This window comes from Nomascus leucogenys, chromosome 22a (genome assembly GCF_006542625.1).
Source record: "Nomascus leucogenys isolate Asia chromosome 22a, Asia_NLE_v1, whole genome shotgun sequence".
NCBI lineage: Eukaryota > Metazoa > Chordata > Mammalia > Primates > Hylobatidae > Nomascus > Nomascus leucogenys.
This window is the reverse complement of record NC_044402.1, coordinates 77,896,525-77,915,171: the sequence shown is the minus strand read 5'-3', so window position 1 is coordinate 77,915,171 and position 18,647 is coordinate 77,896,525. Positions and strand designations below refer to the sequence as shown.

At 34.4% G+C, this 18,647-nt stretch overlaps 1 protein-coding gene across 2 annotated transcripts in view; it reads right to left on the bottom strand.

The window, feature by feature from the left end:
- AGPS (alkylglycerone phosphate synthase) overlaps positions 1 to 18,647 on the bottom strand; it is a 153,983-nt gene that overhangs the window by 41,123 nt on the left and 94,213 nt on the right. For both annotated transcript variants that reach the window (XM_003253765.4, XM_030803672.1), the window contains exons 12-14: positions 10,382 to 10,433; positions 5,082 to 5,158; positions 3,128 to 3,240 (exon numbers count right to left, since the gene is read on the bottom strand). In XM_003253765.4, the coding sequence (XP_003253813.3) occupies positions 3,128 to 3,240; positions 5,082 to 5,158; positions 10,382 to 10,433 (242 nt within the window). The remainder of the gene's footprint in view (positions 1 to 3,127; positions 3,241 to 5,081; positions 5,159 to 10,381; positions 10,434 to 18,647) is intronic.

The following is an 18,647-nucleotide window of genomic DNA, read 5'->3' as shown; positions in this document are numbered from 1 at the left end:
GTGGGAAGAGTGGCATTTTACCTAAGTAAAATATCCTTGAATCTTCAGTTATTAGAACAAAAAATTAGTGCCTACAGAAAACTGGTGGGATACTAGAACTTCTGACAGAAAACCAAAAGAAGATATTTCCAAGTATTAAAAACTTAAAATAGGCCAGGCGCAGTGGCTCACACCTGTAATCCCAGCACTTTGGGAGGCCAAGGTGGGAGGATTGCTTGAGCCCAGGAGTCTGGGACCAGCCTGGGCAACATGGCAAAACCCCATCTCTACAAAAAGCACACACACACAAAAAAAATTAGCCAGACATGGTGACGTGCACCTGTAGTCCCAACTACTCAGGTGGCTGAGGAGGAAGGATCCTTTGAGCCCAGGGAGGCTGAGGCTACAGTGAGCCATGATCAGGTCACTGCACTCCAGCCTGAGTGACAGAGCAAGACACTGTCTCAAAAAAAAAAAAAAAAATCGAAATGGCTCTAAGTAATCTGCCAAATAACAATCTGGGTTGTTTAAAACAGAAGATGTCCACATCTAATAAAAGGGAGCCAGAATGAAAGTACATTAAAAAATTAATTATAACTAAGAAGGAACAAATAACAGCAAAAAAAAAATTGAGACCTCAAATGGAGCCAGTCTTTAACTCTTTACCTTTGCTTTAAATTGAATCTCATTTACTATAACCTATTTTTAATGGACAAATTTGATACAAGTTTTGTTTGAGTAAGCAAAACTGCTAGAAGTACAGCAACAGTGCTTGGGCCTAAGTGTCAGTATCTGAAGGCAGCTGGATGCCATATTTTAAAGAAGATTCACTTACAGTTTTAATTGGTAAATGGATAGTGACATATGAGAAAACAAAACTGGCATTACTGACATTCATGTCAGTTGGTGGCTCAAATTAAAACTGACAAAATAATGCCTCTAATCCCAGCACTTTGGGACGCCAAGGCGGGTGGACCACGAGGTCAGGAGTTCCAGACCAGCCTGACCAACATGGTGAAACCCCGTCTCTACTAAAAATACGAAAGTTAGCCAGGCGTGGTGGCATGAGCCTGTAATCCCAGCTACTCAGGAGGCTGAGGCAGGACAATCGCTTGAACCCGGGAGAGAGAGGTTGCAGTGAGCTGAGATCACACCACTGCACTCCAGCCTGGGTGAAAGACCAAGACTCCGTCTCAACAAAAACAAAAACAAAAACAAACAAAGAAAAAAATCCTGACAAAATGTATTGACAAATATCTAAAGATGAAAATACACTGTTTTACAGGTGGCACAGTAATTAGGCATAAACAAAGTAGAATAAAAGATATCAGGAAAATATAGTATTCATTTTCATTCATTCATTCAACAATTATTAAATCAAGTATCTAGAATGAACTAGACATCAACAGTGATGCACAAGATAGGTCATGCCCTATAAAAATTATAAGGCACAACAAACAAGCATTATGTCATCATCCTACCCCATTCTAACAGGAAATGTGACACATTACTAACTAGTAATGACTTACTAGGCATACTTAATTGAAATTATAAAGATAGATCCTAAAAACTGAAATTCCTCTGTGTATGGGTGTGTGTACAGATGTGGAGGTGTGTGTGAGCAGGGAGATGACTGAGGTGAAACTAAGCAAATGTAACTCTATATACAGTTATTTAAATGAAAAAGCAAAATGCACTCTTCCGTTTTCCTACAAGCCCTTCTGAGAAATTATGAAATCCAAGTAAATATTTAAATATACAATGAACAATTTTTTAAAGTTTCAGTCTCTAATATTTAAGGCTAGAGTAGGTTTTAAATCTCCTTGTGTCTTACTAATATCATATGTTTTAAGAAAACAGTCCTTTAATCAAATTACATACGTACTCCCTATAACTTAGAAACTAAAAAACGGGTACATACATAGGGCTAAATTCCTTCTGGGAAGGAAAACATGTACATTTCAAAAATTCAAACAAAAATGAGAGGACCTGAAATTCAAGCCATCTGGTCATTACATGGATTTTATAGCACAATTATTTTTAAGTGATTTAGTTAAAATATCAGCAATTCCCAAAACAGCTATTGAGAAAAGATGAAAGATGAATAAACTTTCTCTTTTACTGAAAAAATTAAAATTCCATCTGCCAATTTCAGAATAGGGTAAAAATAAAAGTGAGACATTTTCAATACTTAAAAATAGTGCAAAAGAAAACTAAAATTAAAGTCTAAGATTAGACTCTTTTCCCCTTTAAGAATACTGCACGTTAACACTAAATTCAGACAACCCTAGAAATAAAGGGCTAATATTAGATATGAAAAAAATACATAAAAGTGAGGCATTCTAAAACACATGGCTCCAAATTAAGTGTTCATTTGTTTTCTTAAAAAACAACAAAAAAGAAATGAAAATAAATATTTACAAAAAACTCATATTAAGCATAATGTATATGATATATTTTAATCCCTGAAATAAAAAAAGAAAAGATTAGTGTCTAGAAACTGTTAGTTTATGTACTTTAGAAGGAAAGGAAAAAATGTAGTCCTGATAAATGGCATTTTCACTATAGTTCTCATCAATCAGTCTTATAATCCATCAAGAAGACAGACAGAAACCACCCTACCATTATTCAGTTGGTTATAGATGTGAAATGTTTTCTGTTTCTTTATACCAGCACAAAACAGTAAGTGACAGGGGGTGGAGTATAGATAATTTATCAAATACCTTCGATTAAACACAATTTCCTTTTAAAAACACACTAGTAGCATGCTTTATACATACACCATTATCACCACAGAGTAAGAGGACAATGAATTTTCTATTTTACTCTAGTAGAACAAATATCACAAAATTGACATTAATGTAAAAATCTAGGAAAAATACAATGTTTAATAATAATATATATATGATTAGACAAGAGCAACATATCAATCTAACTTCCTAAAAATTTTGGAAGTAAACCAAAACAATACTTTAAATTTACTATCATAAATTACCACAATTTAATACTAAACTGAAATTAATAACTGCTTTGAGACATGCAGTCTGCTTGGAGACATTAATGCCTAGTACTTTAATAATTGCTTGGTGATATGAGAATCTTAGCTTTTAACTTTCTTTCTCTTGGCATTATGAACTTGAAGCCATACCCAAATTTTGCAGCAATATCATACACTTGTTTTTCATGTTGAAGAACCTTCTCACGGTCCCCCTCAAACAGTAATGTGGCTACACTTAGCTGATTTGGGTCAAATCCTTTAAACTACAAAAAAAAAAAATATATATTATTACAGATAAGTCTTATCCTACCAAATAATAAATCAAAATACATTTTGCTCTTTTCCTTCTGATCTGGGCTCAAATACACTGATTTCTTAAAAATTGAGCTTTGGAACTTTACATGTCAATCACTAAGAACGTTTAATAAACCTATTCAGGTCATTACAATGTAGCAAAACTATTCAGCATAGAAAAAACACTTCATTTCAAAGTATGCCACAGTGTTAATCATAATAACATATTGCTTATGTAAATACAACAAATAACTTGTTGAAATAATAACTATGATAAAGAATCAAAAAACTGCAGAATGATGGAATAAAGTAACTGGATATATTGGGCAGGAAGCAAAAATCAACAACATCCCTACATACTAACAATAACTTCTTATTGAATAAAGTTTTCAAAGGCGATCTTATGCATAAAACTAACATAGTATCTAACAATCTTAAAAAGAAATATATTAGGAAACATATCTAAAACATATCCAAAAAAAGATGAGTAAGACATATGCTCCTAAATGCATAAACTAAGTATTATAAACCACTCAATATTTCTCCAAATTAATATACTAGTTTATTCCAATTCTAATAAGAAAACACAATGAACTTCCTAAAATGATGAAAAGTTTCTAAAATTTTTCTAGAATAATAGGTGATGGTGATAACAAGGAAAATTCTGAATAGCAAGAGGGAAAAATAGACCTATAACAATGAAATCTATTTAATTTTTCAAGAACAAAAAGCTCATTAAAAAAGACTGAGATGCACTAAAATGGAGTCTATTTCTTAGATAAGTGTATAAGATATGAGGCATAGCAAATCAATGTATGAGAAGCACAGATTAATTAACGGTGCTGCCACAACTGATTAACAATTGGAGGAGCAGGAGGAGAAGATTAATTTAGATCTTTTTCACATAATAAAATTGGAATAAATACAAATAGTAATAAAGACAATTTTTTTTTTAAATTCTCATTTAGTATAAGAGAGAGAGTGAAGAAAATGGCCCTGATCATATTTCTGGAGGAAGGAAGGCTTTTCTAAGCTTAGACTATATTAAATAATCATAGGAAAAGATAAAAATTTGAAACTTTTACACCAAAAAAGAAAAATCCCTATTAAAAAAGGAGATGCCTGACTGGGAAAAAAAATTATTTACAACATTTAAGACAAAGGGCATCTAATAATTCCAATCTCAAAGGGATACATAAAAGTACGAAGAAAAAAACATGAAGCTGCACCCCCCTACCACCACCTGGCAAAAATAACCATATCCAACGAATTCACACAAAAATTAGATCTAGAAAATAAAAGAAAGTGTTAACGTTCAGTCTCATTGGAGCTTCAAAAAACATGAACTAGAAGAAAGCACTGTTTTCCCCCGGTAAATTTAAAATGTAACAAAAAGAATCCCACATGGAATAACAAGGATGCAAGGAAAAGAAGGCACACATGTATTATAAGATGGCTTAACACTCTAGGAAAAAAATTCAACAATCAAAGGTTAAAAAGAATCCACACTCTTATTTCACTTTATGGATACCTTCCATAAAGGAAAAAATTCAAACTATAGAAAATGTTATGAAAACAAAACTGTTCAAATGCAGTGTTACTTTTAGAAGCTTCAAAACTGGAAAAAAATTAAAATTTTCTGAAATTGACTGCCTGATTTACTTAACATTTATTCCAACATGAAAAATTATAATTCTGAAATGTACATAGCAACATGGAAAAACACCCTTATAATAGGTGCATGTGGGAAGAAAGCAGAAAACAGATATCTTAAGCATTTAAAATTTTAGCATTTTATAAAAAGTCTTACCTTTGTAATATAAAACTTTTTTAATCCGTCCAAAAATGATGTAAAAATAGAGGAAACCTGAGGTTTAAGAGCATGACCTAAGAAGAGAAAAAAGTTTATATTAATAGGTTATTCTATATTTTTCAGAAGATCAAGAAGCTACTCCAACTTAGTATCCTAAAAGTTTTCACAACTTTAATTTTGAAAATCTTCCCATATTATTTACATACTTATAAGACATATAGTTATATTAATATTTGCTACTTTTATCTTCTTTCAAATGTCACAAACAACTTTTTATTTACAAAACCCATTATCAATTTGATTTTTAAAGTCAAATTACTATACGTAATTAATACTACACATAGTTTAGGTTTTCTTTCAACGATATGGTTTATACATAATAAAATTACTTCATTAATTTTTATTTCATTAAGAACACCCATGGTGGCTGGTTTTACTTTTTTTTTTAATTATATAGAAACAATTCAGAACTATAACCAAATATGGAGTTAATGCCAAGTTTAAGGTTGTTTCTTAATTAATTCTTTTTTTTTTTTTTTTTTTTTTTTTTTTTTATTATACTTTAGGGTTTTAGGGCACATGTGCACAATGTGCAGGTTTGTTACATATGTATCCATGTGCCATGTTGATTTCCTGCACCCATTAACTCGTCATTTAGCATTAGGTGTATCTCCTAATGCTGTCCCTCCCCCCTCCCCCCACCCCACAACAGTCCCCGGAGTGTGATGTTCCCCTTCCTGTGTCCATGAGTTCTCACTGTTCAATTCCCACCTATGAGAGAGAACATGCGGTGTTTGGTTTTTTGTCCTTGCGATAGTTTACTGAGAAAGATGTTTTCCAGTTTCATCCATGTCCCTACAAAGGACATGAACTCATCATTTTTTATGGCTGCATAGTATTCCATGGTGTATATGTGCCACATTTTCTTAATCCAGTCTATTGTTGTTGGACATTTGGGTTGGTTCCAACTCTTTGCTATTGTGAATAGTGCCGCAATAAACATACGTGTGCATGTGTCTTTATAGCAGCATGATTTATAGTCCTTTGGGTATATACCCAGTAATGGGATGGCTGGGTCAAATGGTATTTCTAGTTCGAGATCCCTGAGGAATCGCCACACTGACTTCCACAATGGTTGAACTAGTTTACAGTCCCACCAACAGTGTAAAAGTGTTCCTATTTCTCCACATCCTCTCCAGCACCTGTTGTTTCCTGATTTTTTAATGATGGCCATTCTAACTGGTGTGAGATGGTATCTCACTGTGGTTTTGATTTGCATTTCTCTGATGGCCAGTGATGATGAGCATAATTAATTCTTAATTCATCCAGAATTCTTGGCATAAAACTAGCAACTGCTTCCTTAATCACACCCGGAGAGTTAAAATTGCCAAAATAACACAAATGGAGTCTCAAAGTCTGTTAAATTAACATCTTTGCCTGCAGATTAAGCTTAATTGAGTGAAAACCTTTTACTGTTTTCTCACTTTTCAGAAAGTAGTAACGACTCAACTCCTATGATTGTTACATTTAAGAGTCATACATCTGGCTTCAGTGTTAGCAGCCCAATTCAGAAAAAGGTGTCATACCATTTATACAAAATTTTTATAAAGAATTTCAGTCTTAAGTAAATCAAAATTATCTCCAAACAAAAAGTTTCTTTTTTAAAAAAAGCCTTTAAGGTTTGGGGATTTTGTTTGTTTTTAAAGTGTAGGCCCTTCCTTTCCTTCTTTTAAAATAGGTGCAAAGAGCAAACTAGCTGTTTCTAAAACTACCACTGGTAGTTTTTTTTCTATCCTTTTTTTTAATAAGAATCTCAATCTGTAATACTACTTATTACTACATTTTTACTGATTATAATAGGAAACTGTGTTACATAAAAGACATTAAAAAAAGCCAACAAACAAACAAACTGAACTGCAGGTTAGATAGAGATCAAACTAGCAATCTTTTTGAGCTCCTGGATCACAAGTAAGAGATATGCTTGGGGATTTTTTTCTTTTATTTTAAACTATCAGAGATGCTTCCTAGTATAACTAGCGCTTTAAGAGACAATTTCTAGTATCTATAAAGATAGAAACAACGCATCATCAAAACATTCATTTCTGGTCCCAAATGGAACTCATCCTATATTAACAACAATTAGAAATAAATATATAAACATTTATATATTGAATGTGCATGTTGTATTCTTGGCAGAAGTTGAAATTATCTATTCTTTATACAAAAGCCTTTATACAAAAGATTCACTTATCTTTATACAATGCATGGGGACTCCATATGATACTACTCTGATATGAAATAATCCTTAAGGGTAAATGTTCACCTTAACTCATCGAGATTTATATGCACAATTTCCATTAATGCTAGTAGAATTACTCACATACATCTCTGATACTAAGGTGACATGATAGCTTTGAAGAATAAATTATTGTAAAAGTGATACTGACTTTTAAGTGGGTCAAGCATTAGTATCAACTAGATAATATTATCTTTTACTTTTTCTTAAATATGTTGCCTATCAATATAATTACATTTTAAACATATTCTAGCTATTGTGGGGTTTTTTTTGGTTTTTTTTTTTGAGACGGAGTCTCACTGTGTCACCCAGGCTGGAGAGTAGTGGTGTGATCTCGGCTCACAGCAACCTCTGCCTCCCGGGTTCAAGCAATTCTCCTGCCTCAGCCTCCCGAGTAGCTGGGACTACAGGTGCTCGCCACCACGCCCAGCTGATTTTTGTATTTTTTTTTTTTTTAGTAGAGACAGGGTTTCACCATGTTGGCCAGGCTAGTCTCAAACTCCTGACCTCAGGTGATCCACCTGCCTTGGCCTCCCAAAGTGCTGGGATTACAGGTGTGAGGCACTGCACCCAGCCGCTATTGTGGTTTTTTAAAATATTAAACTCATTTTCAAATTTACTAGCTGGACAGTTTGATTAGTGAATTTTCTGTTATTTCAATGTTAATCAAGTCATTTGAAAGGATTTATTAATTATCTATATTTTAAAGCCGTGGTTACAGACAGTGCAAAAACTCTTGTGCTTTGTAGTCAGACAAATCTGGGTTCATCCCCAGCTTTACCACATATGATTTGTGGACTGTGGTCAAAATAATGAGTCTTTGAGTCATTTGTAAAGTGGGGATACCACTCTGATGAACAGTCATGAATAGAATTTTATAAAGTGTGTTATTGACAATATGATCAGCACTATGCTATCTAGGATTTGTTCACCCCCTTGCCAGTTTGATGATTAATTGAATCAATATACAAATGCCTATTATGTGATAAGTGCAGGTGATAGAAAAATGACTAAGAAACATACCCTAAATTTGAGAAACTTTGGTTTATAGAGGACATCTTTGGATTATTTCAATATACTCAATGATATATATCACTTCAATATACTAAAATTAGATGTCAATATAATGTATTAAGAGTTGTACCTGAGGTAGAGATTATATTAAAAATATTAACATCTAATAATACGGCATGTGCTTCGTTAACAACCAATGTGGTATAAACACCGACCAATCAGCCATATGGCTAGTGCAGGGTGTGGACACCTTTTGTTGTGCTAAGCATTATTTCCTCTGTTGCTTGATCATGAAGCCATGACAGGATATATTAATGTTAAGGCTTCAATTAAAACTGAGAAATAAAAAAGGTTATATAGACAGCCAAAAAGCATGATCAGATCTGTATTTCAAAAGGATCACTTTGGTGGCTAAATAAAGGGCAGAGGGAGGGGAGACACAGTGAAGACTAGAGAAGGTAGAACCTATAATACCACAGAGGGGAGCAAGCTAGAGGGGAGCAAGTAAGTATGTTTTCAGGTATAGTAATGAGAACATGGAAGAGGGATAACAGGAAGACTTTCTTTAAACCTTCACTTTAAATTGTTATGGATTCCAATTATAAATAAGTATGGCCAAATCATAACTAATTTTACAAAGGTGCCTAGGTCTAACATTGTTTACAACAACAATAACATATAAATGAATAACACAGTCTTATTAATTAGATGCATGGCTCTCTTTAAGACCTAGATCTCTAAATGCAGGTCAAAACACACAAGTGGTTTTTCACTTGATTTAAGTATTTCATTACTTATAGAACATATTTATCTTAAACTTTTGTCAGTAGTATAGTATTTTGAAAGTAATTTACTTAAAGAAATAAACAATTATGACTAACTTAGAAGAATGTAATCTTAAAACTCTTGATATGTTATGAACCTGACTTTAGTTAAGTTTCTATATAACTATAACCATGCTTCCCTAAATTAAAATCTCAGCTTACTTTTAGACATGACAAAAGCCTGCCTATCTTTGCCTTTAGTATTTATTACTGAACAATCACTCCCATGATTTTAGGAATTGTTTTGAGGGTATTTAAATTCTATAAACTTAAATCCCAAAGTAAATTTCACAATATAAGTACAACCCATTATCATATCTTTTTCCCAAGACCACCACCCATTCTTCTATGTTATTTAATCTACCCAATCAATCAAATCAGTCTAATTGTTGTCTTCAACTCCTCCTTTTATTTAGCCTTCCACATCCAGTTAGCAAACTGATTTTCTGAAAATCTATCATCCATTCTCTATCTCCATTGCTGCTGCCATGCTCAAAGCCCTCAAACTTTGCTTCTGGAACTGTTTCATCTCCTAGTGTCTCTCCTCCATGCATATACCCTTCTAATCTATCCTGCACAATGCTGCCAGAATGAGCAAAGATGTAAAGTTGATTGATTTTATTCTTCAAAGAAATCCCACTGCTGACAAGACAAAATCCAAATCTATCCTGCAAAGCCCTAGCCCACCCATCCAACTTTATCTCATGTAACAACCCTAACCCTACCCTCTATTTGAGCCACATAGAACAATTTGAAGTCCCCTAACACACATCATCGAGTTTCACACCTTCACATTTTTGCTGCCAAGTGAAGAAGTCTGGTAGAGAAGAAGAGACATCTAGGCAAACTTGTATACACCTTTGAAGATTTAGCTCAAGCATCTCTCTTATAAAAGCCTTTTCTGACTCTTTATCCTCAAGCAAAATCAAGAAGAATCAATTCCTTCATTTGCAGCCCAAGGTATTCAGTGCAGTCTTCTTTCACAGGCCCTCCAACACTGCTGCCTTCACTCATTTATGTAATTGTCTATCTTCATTAGACTGACATCTTCCTGAAAGGCAAGATTGACGTTCTTTCTACCTCTGCACTCCACACTCTTCCTACTGATGTTTCATAAATTTCTGTGGCTAAATGACATTTTACAATTACCACTCCTTACTTACCAAACTGAAACTGCTTGTTGTCCATGAGGCGAATAGATGCCGGAGCACATCTCTGTTTTAAAAAGAAAAAAAAAAGTGATACAAATTTAATACAGCAAGAAGCTAGACAGGTAGAATATGAATATTATCTTTCTATATTTAAGAGATCAAGAGCTTAGTTCCTAAGGATTTACAGAGGACAAAAAGTTAACTTTTCATATATTTTTATGAAGACAAATATCAATGACTTCTATAAAATATTTGGAGAGAAGAAATCTACAGACATAAATAAATACAAACATAAGTTACCAGATTTTAAATTTATCAGCAGAAAAAGCTGCCTAATGTCTGGCAAAGACATATGAGAATATCCTAAAAGAAATACCAGATCCCAAAGTGGATTATTTTAGAACAAAGACGTTTCTAAAACTAAAATCCAGTGCCTCAAGTATTATGCCATTTTATGAACTATACTGTATTTTATCCACAGTAAAGGTAGAAGATGAAGACATTCTGACTTTTAGATGAGCACTATTTCAGGCAAACCACACAGCCTCCAAACATCACTTAAAACACACACAGCTTTAAAGTCATATTCCAAACAAAAATTACATTAAAACTATCTTATTTTCTATTTTGTAGTCTTATTAAATGTATAGTAGTTTAAAAATGTTAAAGAAATGTACAACCTGAGTAATTTCAAATATTGGCATATCTTTGTAGTTGGGTTGATACTTCTCAAAACGTTACCAGTTTCCAAAAATACTAAAGGAAAATCAGTTTTCTTCACATTTACAAACCTGAAATGTTTTTAATAAAATGGGCACAATGACTTCTAATAACATATACAAAGCCTGATTAGACCAAATTTCTTTTCTTCATAAGTAGAATATACATATAACATATATATTTATATATTCTGGCTTAAGCGCATAAGTAAAATATGAGAGAGTAACAGCCACTCTGTCATTCATAACAAAAACATTTTAAGTTCCTACCAGCAACTTGTAAATTCCATCTCCTGCTATCAACCACATTCTACCGCACCTTTATCAATGGCAAGTATTATTAATGAAAACAATTCACATAAGTACACATATATCAGAAAATGTGAGGGGATGGGCGCAGTGGCTCACACTTGCAATCCTAGCACTTTGTGAGGCTGAGGTAGGCAAATCACTTCAGGACAGGAGTTCAAGACCAGCCTGGCCAACATGGCGAAACCTTGTCTCTACTAAAAATACAAAAATTAACTGGGCGTGGTGGTATACACCTATAATCCCAGCTACTTGGGAGGCTGAGGCATGAGAATCACTTGAACCTGGGAAGCAGAGTTTGCAGTGAGTGAAGATTGCACCACTGCACTCCAGCCTGGGCAACAGTGCAAGACCTTGTCTCAAAAACAAAACAAAACAAAACAAAACAAAACAAAAAAAGGAGGGAAAGGAAAGTATATTACATTTAGTATAGTAAATTTCTATGGGTATTTAATCTTTAAAACAATTAAAATATGCAGGTCTTGATTAAATCTTGGTTTGCAAACACTATTCATAAAACATATCTTGGAGATAACTGGAATAATCTTATATAATGAATATTAGATGGCATTAACAAATTACTGTTGATGGGCCAGGGGCAGTGGTTCACACCTGTAATCCCAGCACTTTGGGAAGCCAAGGGAGGCAGACTGCCCGAGGTCAGGAGTTCAAGACCAGCCTGGCCAACATGGTGAAACCCCATCTCTACTAAAAATACAAAAAAAAAAAAAAGAAAGAAAAAGAAATTAGTCAGATGTGGTGGCACACACCTGTAGTCCCAGCTACTCAGGACGCTGAGACAGGGGAATTGCTTGAACCCAGGAGGCAGAGGCTGCAGTGAACCACTGCACTCCAGCCTGCTGGGCAACACAGTGAGACTCTGTCTCAAAAAAAAAAAAAAAATTTACTACTGATTTTCTTAGACATGATAATGGTATTGTAGTTACAAAGAAGAACACTATTCTTCTGTCTTTAGGAGATGGTGCTGATGTATTTAGGTTAAGTACCGTAAAGTCTGCAACCTAGGCTAGGTGTGGCGGCTCACACCTATAATCTCAGCATTTTGGGAGGCTGAGGCGGTGGATCAGCAGAGGTCAGGAGTTCGAGACCAGCCTGACCAACATGGTGAAATCCCATCTCTACCAAAAATACAGTATTAGCCAGCCGTGGTGATGCATGCCTGTAATCCCAGCTACTTGGGAGGCTGAGGCAGGATAACCACTTGAACCTGGGAGGCGGAGGTTGCAGTGAGCCGAGATTGCACCATTGCACTCCAGCCTGGGCAACAAGAGGGAAACTCTGTCTTAAAAAAAAAAAAAAAAAAAAAAAGTGCAACTTAATTTCAAATGGTCCAAAAAACATACACACGTACATGTTAAACAGAGCAAAAAGTTAATTATTGTTGAATATATGAAGTGGATAGACAGGTGATCACTGTACCAGTCTTTCAAATTTTCTGTATGCTTAAAATTTTCAAATTAAAAAGCTGGAAAAAAGGCAAGAAAGCTCCAGGGCAACTGCTGTATCATATAGCAACTAATATTCAATTACATTGAGTGTGTTTTTAAGTTGATAATCAAGTCACATAAGCTAGCTCCATCCAATATTCCTATTAGTATCAAGGAGGCATAGTAGATGGTAACAGACAAACACTATCAAAAAAGAACTAATAAGCTAAAGAAATTTTTTTTTAATTTTAGATATTAAAATTATTTTAACATGGACTTCTTTGAAATTATCCAATTCAAACCAACAGTTTTAAAGTTTCATACTTCAATAGTACCAGACTTTTAAAAAGTCAGTAGAGTTTTTCAGTTATTGTCATAACTAAATGCTTATATAAGTAAAGCACTTAAAAATAATACCTAGGTTGGTTTATGATCTCCTGGTAATTGATATTTGTAAATCATTGTACATCATTCTAAATATATAAAGCTGAAAACGTTTCTTACAATTCGAAATAATTAAAAGTTACCAGTACAGTTAGTTAAATGGAAGGTTCTATAATCAAGAGAGCAAAATAATGTTAGTATTCTTAAAAAACAACATTCAATTTGAGTTACTATACGTACAGTTAAGATTAGGTTGTGTTTCCACTGCTTTAAAACTAATTTGGTAGGTTTAAAAAAACCCCAAAAGATTGCCTTTAAAAGTTAGAGACAGCACAAGTTCTGAGAATTTGAGCTCTAAATTCACTCCCATGTTATTCACTAATGCAGGGCTGAGAGTATTCCACAGATTTTGTAAAGGAGGGAAAAAGGTCCTTGAGTTAAAGTGACCCCTGCTGGTAAGTGATCAAAACTAACCTGAGAGGGAATATTTTTACAAATTTTAATGATGGGTTAATGATAAATTCAGGGAATTCAAGAACACTAGACAGAAATTGCTTACTAAAACTGAGTTAATGAAATAATTGATTTCTTTCCTGCTATGATAAATGTACCCTTACTAGAATCTCTCAAATCATCAAACTTGTACCTAAGTATATTTTATACTTAATAGTCTGAAACTATATGAAACCTGATATGGACTAATACAGAAATATCAGTATACTTTTTGTACTTTAATACTGAAATAAATAACCACGATGACCTCACAACATGGATACAAGACTGACTTAGTCAAATTGCTGGCAATTTCTTCCCTTTAGGGATGCTACAACCAGGAATTTACTTGACTGCATAATCTGAAAAGTAAAAACTACTCTGATTAGTCTTATTTACTTAGTACTCTCTGCACTAACTTAAAAAGCAACATATTTCTCAATCCTATCATTTTATTTAAAAACATTTCCTCAGCCAGGCACGGTGGCTCACGCCTGTAATCCCGGCACTTTGGGAGGCTGAGGCGGGTGGATCACGAGGTCAGGAGATGGAGACCATCCTGGCTAACACGGTGAAACCCCGTCTCTACTAAAAATACAAAAAACTAGCCGGGCGTGGTGGCGGGTGCCTGTAGTCCCAGCTACTCAGGAGGCTGAGGCAGGAGAATGGCGTGAACCCAGGAGGCGGAGCTTGCAGTGAGCTGAGATCGTGCCACTGCACTCCAGCCTGGGCAGTAGAGCGAGACTCCGTTTCAAAAAAAAAAAAAAGAAACACATCAAAATATTTCTGCAAAACTGGTTTTTCTAAAACTAAGTCATAGGTCTTACTTGTCACAGAAAAAATCAGAACTTGCAATTCAGATGAGACATATTTGAGAAGGTACCTCTTAAAAGACTAGTTACCAGCAAAATAAATTCAGTATTAACATATATTTCACATGTCTGAGGGGTTTCTGCTAATGTAATGTCATAAGCATAAACTATAAAAGTATAAGCATTGAATGGCAGCCATGTAACTCTGGTCCATGGCTAAGGAATGAATTATACTTGATTGAAAACATTTGTTTCCTCAAAGGGTAAATCCACATCCTATGTAGACTCTAGAACAGCCCAAATTCTTGAGCTTAGAGACTACATTGGAAATAGTCTATCAATCTCATGTTGTATCAGAAGCAAATGTTTCAATACTAAACTCCATGTGCCATACAAAAATTTGGGCACAAAAAATTATCATAATATGCAACATCCTCACTAGAAGTGGGGAACCACATCTAACTGCATACTATCCATTGCATTATGTTGGTTATCAAGCTAAGAGCACACTACCTCAAATAAGGCACACAACAAAATTGATTAATTTGAAAGTTCAAATGCCAGCACTTTGGGAGGCCTAGGCAGGTGGATCACAAGGTCAGGAAATCGAGATCATCCTGGCTAACACGGTGAAACCCTGTCTCTATTAAAAATACAAAAACAAAATTAGCAGGGCCTGGTGGCGGGCGCCTGTAGTCCCAGCTACTCAGGAGGCTGAGGCAGGAGAATGGCATAAACCTGGGAGGTGGAGCTTGCAGTGAGCCGAGATGGCACCACTGCACTCCAGTCTGGGTGACAGAGCGAGAATCCGTCTCAAAAAAAAAAAAAAAAAAAGTTCAAAAAAGGCTATGTAAAAAAAGATAATTTGTTAAATGTGAATTTCTGGATATAAAAACTTAAAATGTAGACAAATTCTTCTTCTAACTAATAAGTCAGAGTTGGTATCACAGATGAAACGATAGAGTATTTAAGGCTACAGTTATTACTGGTTGGTCATCTTAGAGATGACATACTGACTTACAGCTAGGAGTCCGTATGATAAACAGTAAGAACTTTTTATTTTGGCAAGTCAATTGTTGCTTGGTTTTAAAGAACAAAATAATACATAATAGGGAGTGAATATTGCCCTCCACTTATATTAAGGAAAAGACCAAAAGATAATGCCAGTCTCCTAATTATAACTTTATAGTTTTTCAGTTTAGTAAAGGTATAATAACTTGTTCTGAGTAGCTTCTGGTAGAGAACATGTCTCATAACTGTCTTAATTTTGCTGGATCAAACAGTAAATGATCCAATTAACCAAACATTTGACTAGGGTTATTCTCTCTGCTTCAGAGAAAGAAAAGCATGACACACAAAAAAATGATTTAAAATAATTTCAGTTTCTCTATGTAATAAATACTCCCAAGAATTACTGTTGAATAAAAAGAAGTTTTAAGTGTTTTATAAGGTAAGTGCTAAACCTGACTCCTTCCAATTTATTTGAACTCCTCCAAGATAAATTAAGTTGAAAACAGAACAATTCGTAAAATTCATGTCTTCCCAAATTATAATCTAAAATCACTAAAACAAACAAAAAACCCCAAACCTTTATCAGTTTAAAATTGTTTAAAATAAAAGTGATAGAAGGAAGGAAAATTACCCTCTGTCAAAAAGTAGTGGGAAGAAAAGCTGCATTTTCATCTATAATTCTAAAAACCTAGTTCGAAGAAACTAGGTTTTACTGAGAAAAGTTTTGAGAGGAATGAGTACTAATCAATACCAAATACAGTTTTTCCTCTTGTTGGAACAAATGCTCCTCTCAAAATACCACAGGGCACAACTCCTAAGTTTTTATTGAAAACAAACAAAAAAACCCGAACTTCAGAAATTGCTTCTGAGCTTGTTTTAACACTCGGTTTTCCTTTTAACCTTGTAAAGACATCGTTATTTCCAAACTAACAATTTTATTTATCTCTTTTAGAGAATAATAAAACGTTATATCTAACACTGATATGCTGATTAAAAAACATTATTTTCCTCCTGAGAGGCTACAGTAGGAAATGTATTTTCTGAGAAAGTCTTAAAAATCATTTACCCATCTACTGAATAAAGTAGGAGATTATACTGGACTGCCACTTATGAGAAAGAATCACATTAATCTTCCACTAAATCCTCCTTTCTAGCTTCTCACAAGTCAGTGAAGTATTGAAAGAGGATACTTCCTCATATGGACAAAGATCGGATGAGAGACTTTAGTAGACATCCTTCTGCTGCCAGTATAAGGTTGCTTAATTTATTTCCTTCAGTAAGAATAGTAATAAAAATATACATATAGCCCACTTTGCTATTTGTGAACAGTCATGTATGTTCTTTCCCAAAAGATATTTATCCAAAATTACAGTTTCCCATTTCAAAAGCAACTTGAATCTGAAAATATAGCAAAGATGGAAGTGCTATAAAATGACAGTGAAGAATTACAAGCAACCAATTCATTATTCAATCAAGAATTTGGCACAATCATAAGCCATGTACCATCTACTTTAATGGCTCTTAATTCCCCTGCTATCAACTGAAATTCCAAATCCCAAATTGAACAATGACTAGTGCCAAAACCTGATTTTTTCAATTTTTCTGCCTGAAAACACTATTACAAAGGAAGGCAGCAAATACTGTACCACTCTTGACATATGAGACTTGTATGTTCTACAAACTAATATACAACTTTCCCTAAACCATTATAAAAGCTTTTATCCATTTCCAGGTAAGATAAACATTAATGCCTCTCTACATGTGCATTATAATAGAAGTAAAATATGTAGGTTTCCAAAATTTTTAGATGTCCAAATCCCAGTAACTACTCTTAGCAATTGCTCCATTATTAAGAGCAATGCTCGAGAATAGAATATTATCTATCTGGACTTTTAAAATCAGTTTCAAGTAAGACAAACTTCCTAGGCCATAATATTTATATTTCTAAAAACTGTCAATTACTAAGTACATAGAACCAAATTGTCAAGCTATAGACTAGAAAGGACCTTTCTTTATGACCTGCTTTTTTAACCATATGGTAGCACTATCAATCATTATCTTTATTTTGTTCCAAGATATATAGCTAATACAGTTTTTTTTGTTTGTTTTTTGAGACAGGGTCTTGCTCTGTTGCCCAGGCTGAAGTACAGTGGCACGATCATGACTCACAGCAGCCTTGACCTCCTGGGCTCAACGGATCCTCTCACCTCAGCCTCCAGAGTAGCTAGGACTACAGGTGCATGCCGCCATGCCCAGCTAATTTTTGTATTTTTTATTGAGACGAGGTTTCACCATGTTGCCCAGACTGGTCTCAAACTCCTGGGCTCAAGTGATCTGCCTGCCTCAGCCTCTCAAAGTGCTGGGATTACAGATGTGAGCCACTGCGCCTGGCTCACTATAGTTTTGTGTAGTGAATTTAGATTATAGTCATTGGGTGAACATCCTAAGAATTTTTTTAAATGAGTAAAAGGACAAGTTGCACTGATTTCTGCAAGGATGAAGGAAAATTCCATACTTGCTTTTCAATAGCACAAGTAGGTCTTCTGTGTCACTTTCTATCAGGGGCATATCGAATTGTAATAAAAACTGTATCAGATTACACCAACTATTTATGTTGGAAATGTTGGAAATCAACATTTCCATTGTAATGAAATTATAAACTTGGAATTTTGATACATTTGTACATCACTTCTTATTAATGAAATTTAAGATAGATTTACATGTAAGTATTTGCAGTGTGGAAAAGTAGATGGAGCATCAAGAAAACATAAAATATGCACACATCCAATCAAAAGATTTATGAGTGTACTAAATCTGTGTTCTGTACAGGGGAGATATTATTAAAGGGGCAGAGTTGGTCAATACAGACTGAACATGACCTCTCTGAGATATTTTGTTGAAAATAAATACAAATCCAAACTACTTTTATAACTTCTGTAATTTTTTTTAAAATCTAATTTGGGGCTGGGCATGGTGGCTCATGCCAGCAATCTCTACACTTTGGGAGGCCTAAACTGGAGGATCGCTTGAGTCCAGGAGTTCAAGACCAGCCTGGGGAACACGGAGATCCCATCTCTACAAAAGTTTAAAAAAAAAAAATTAG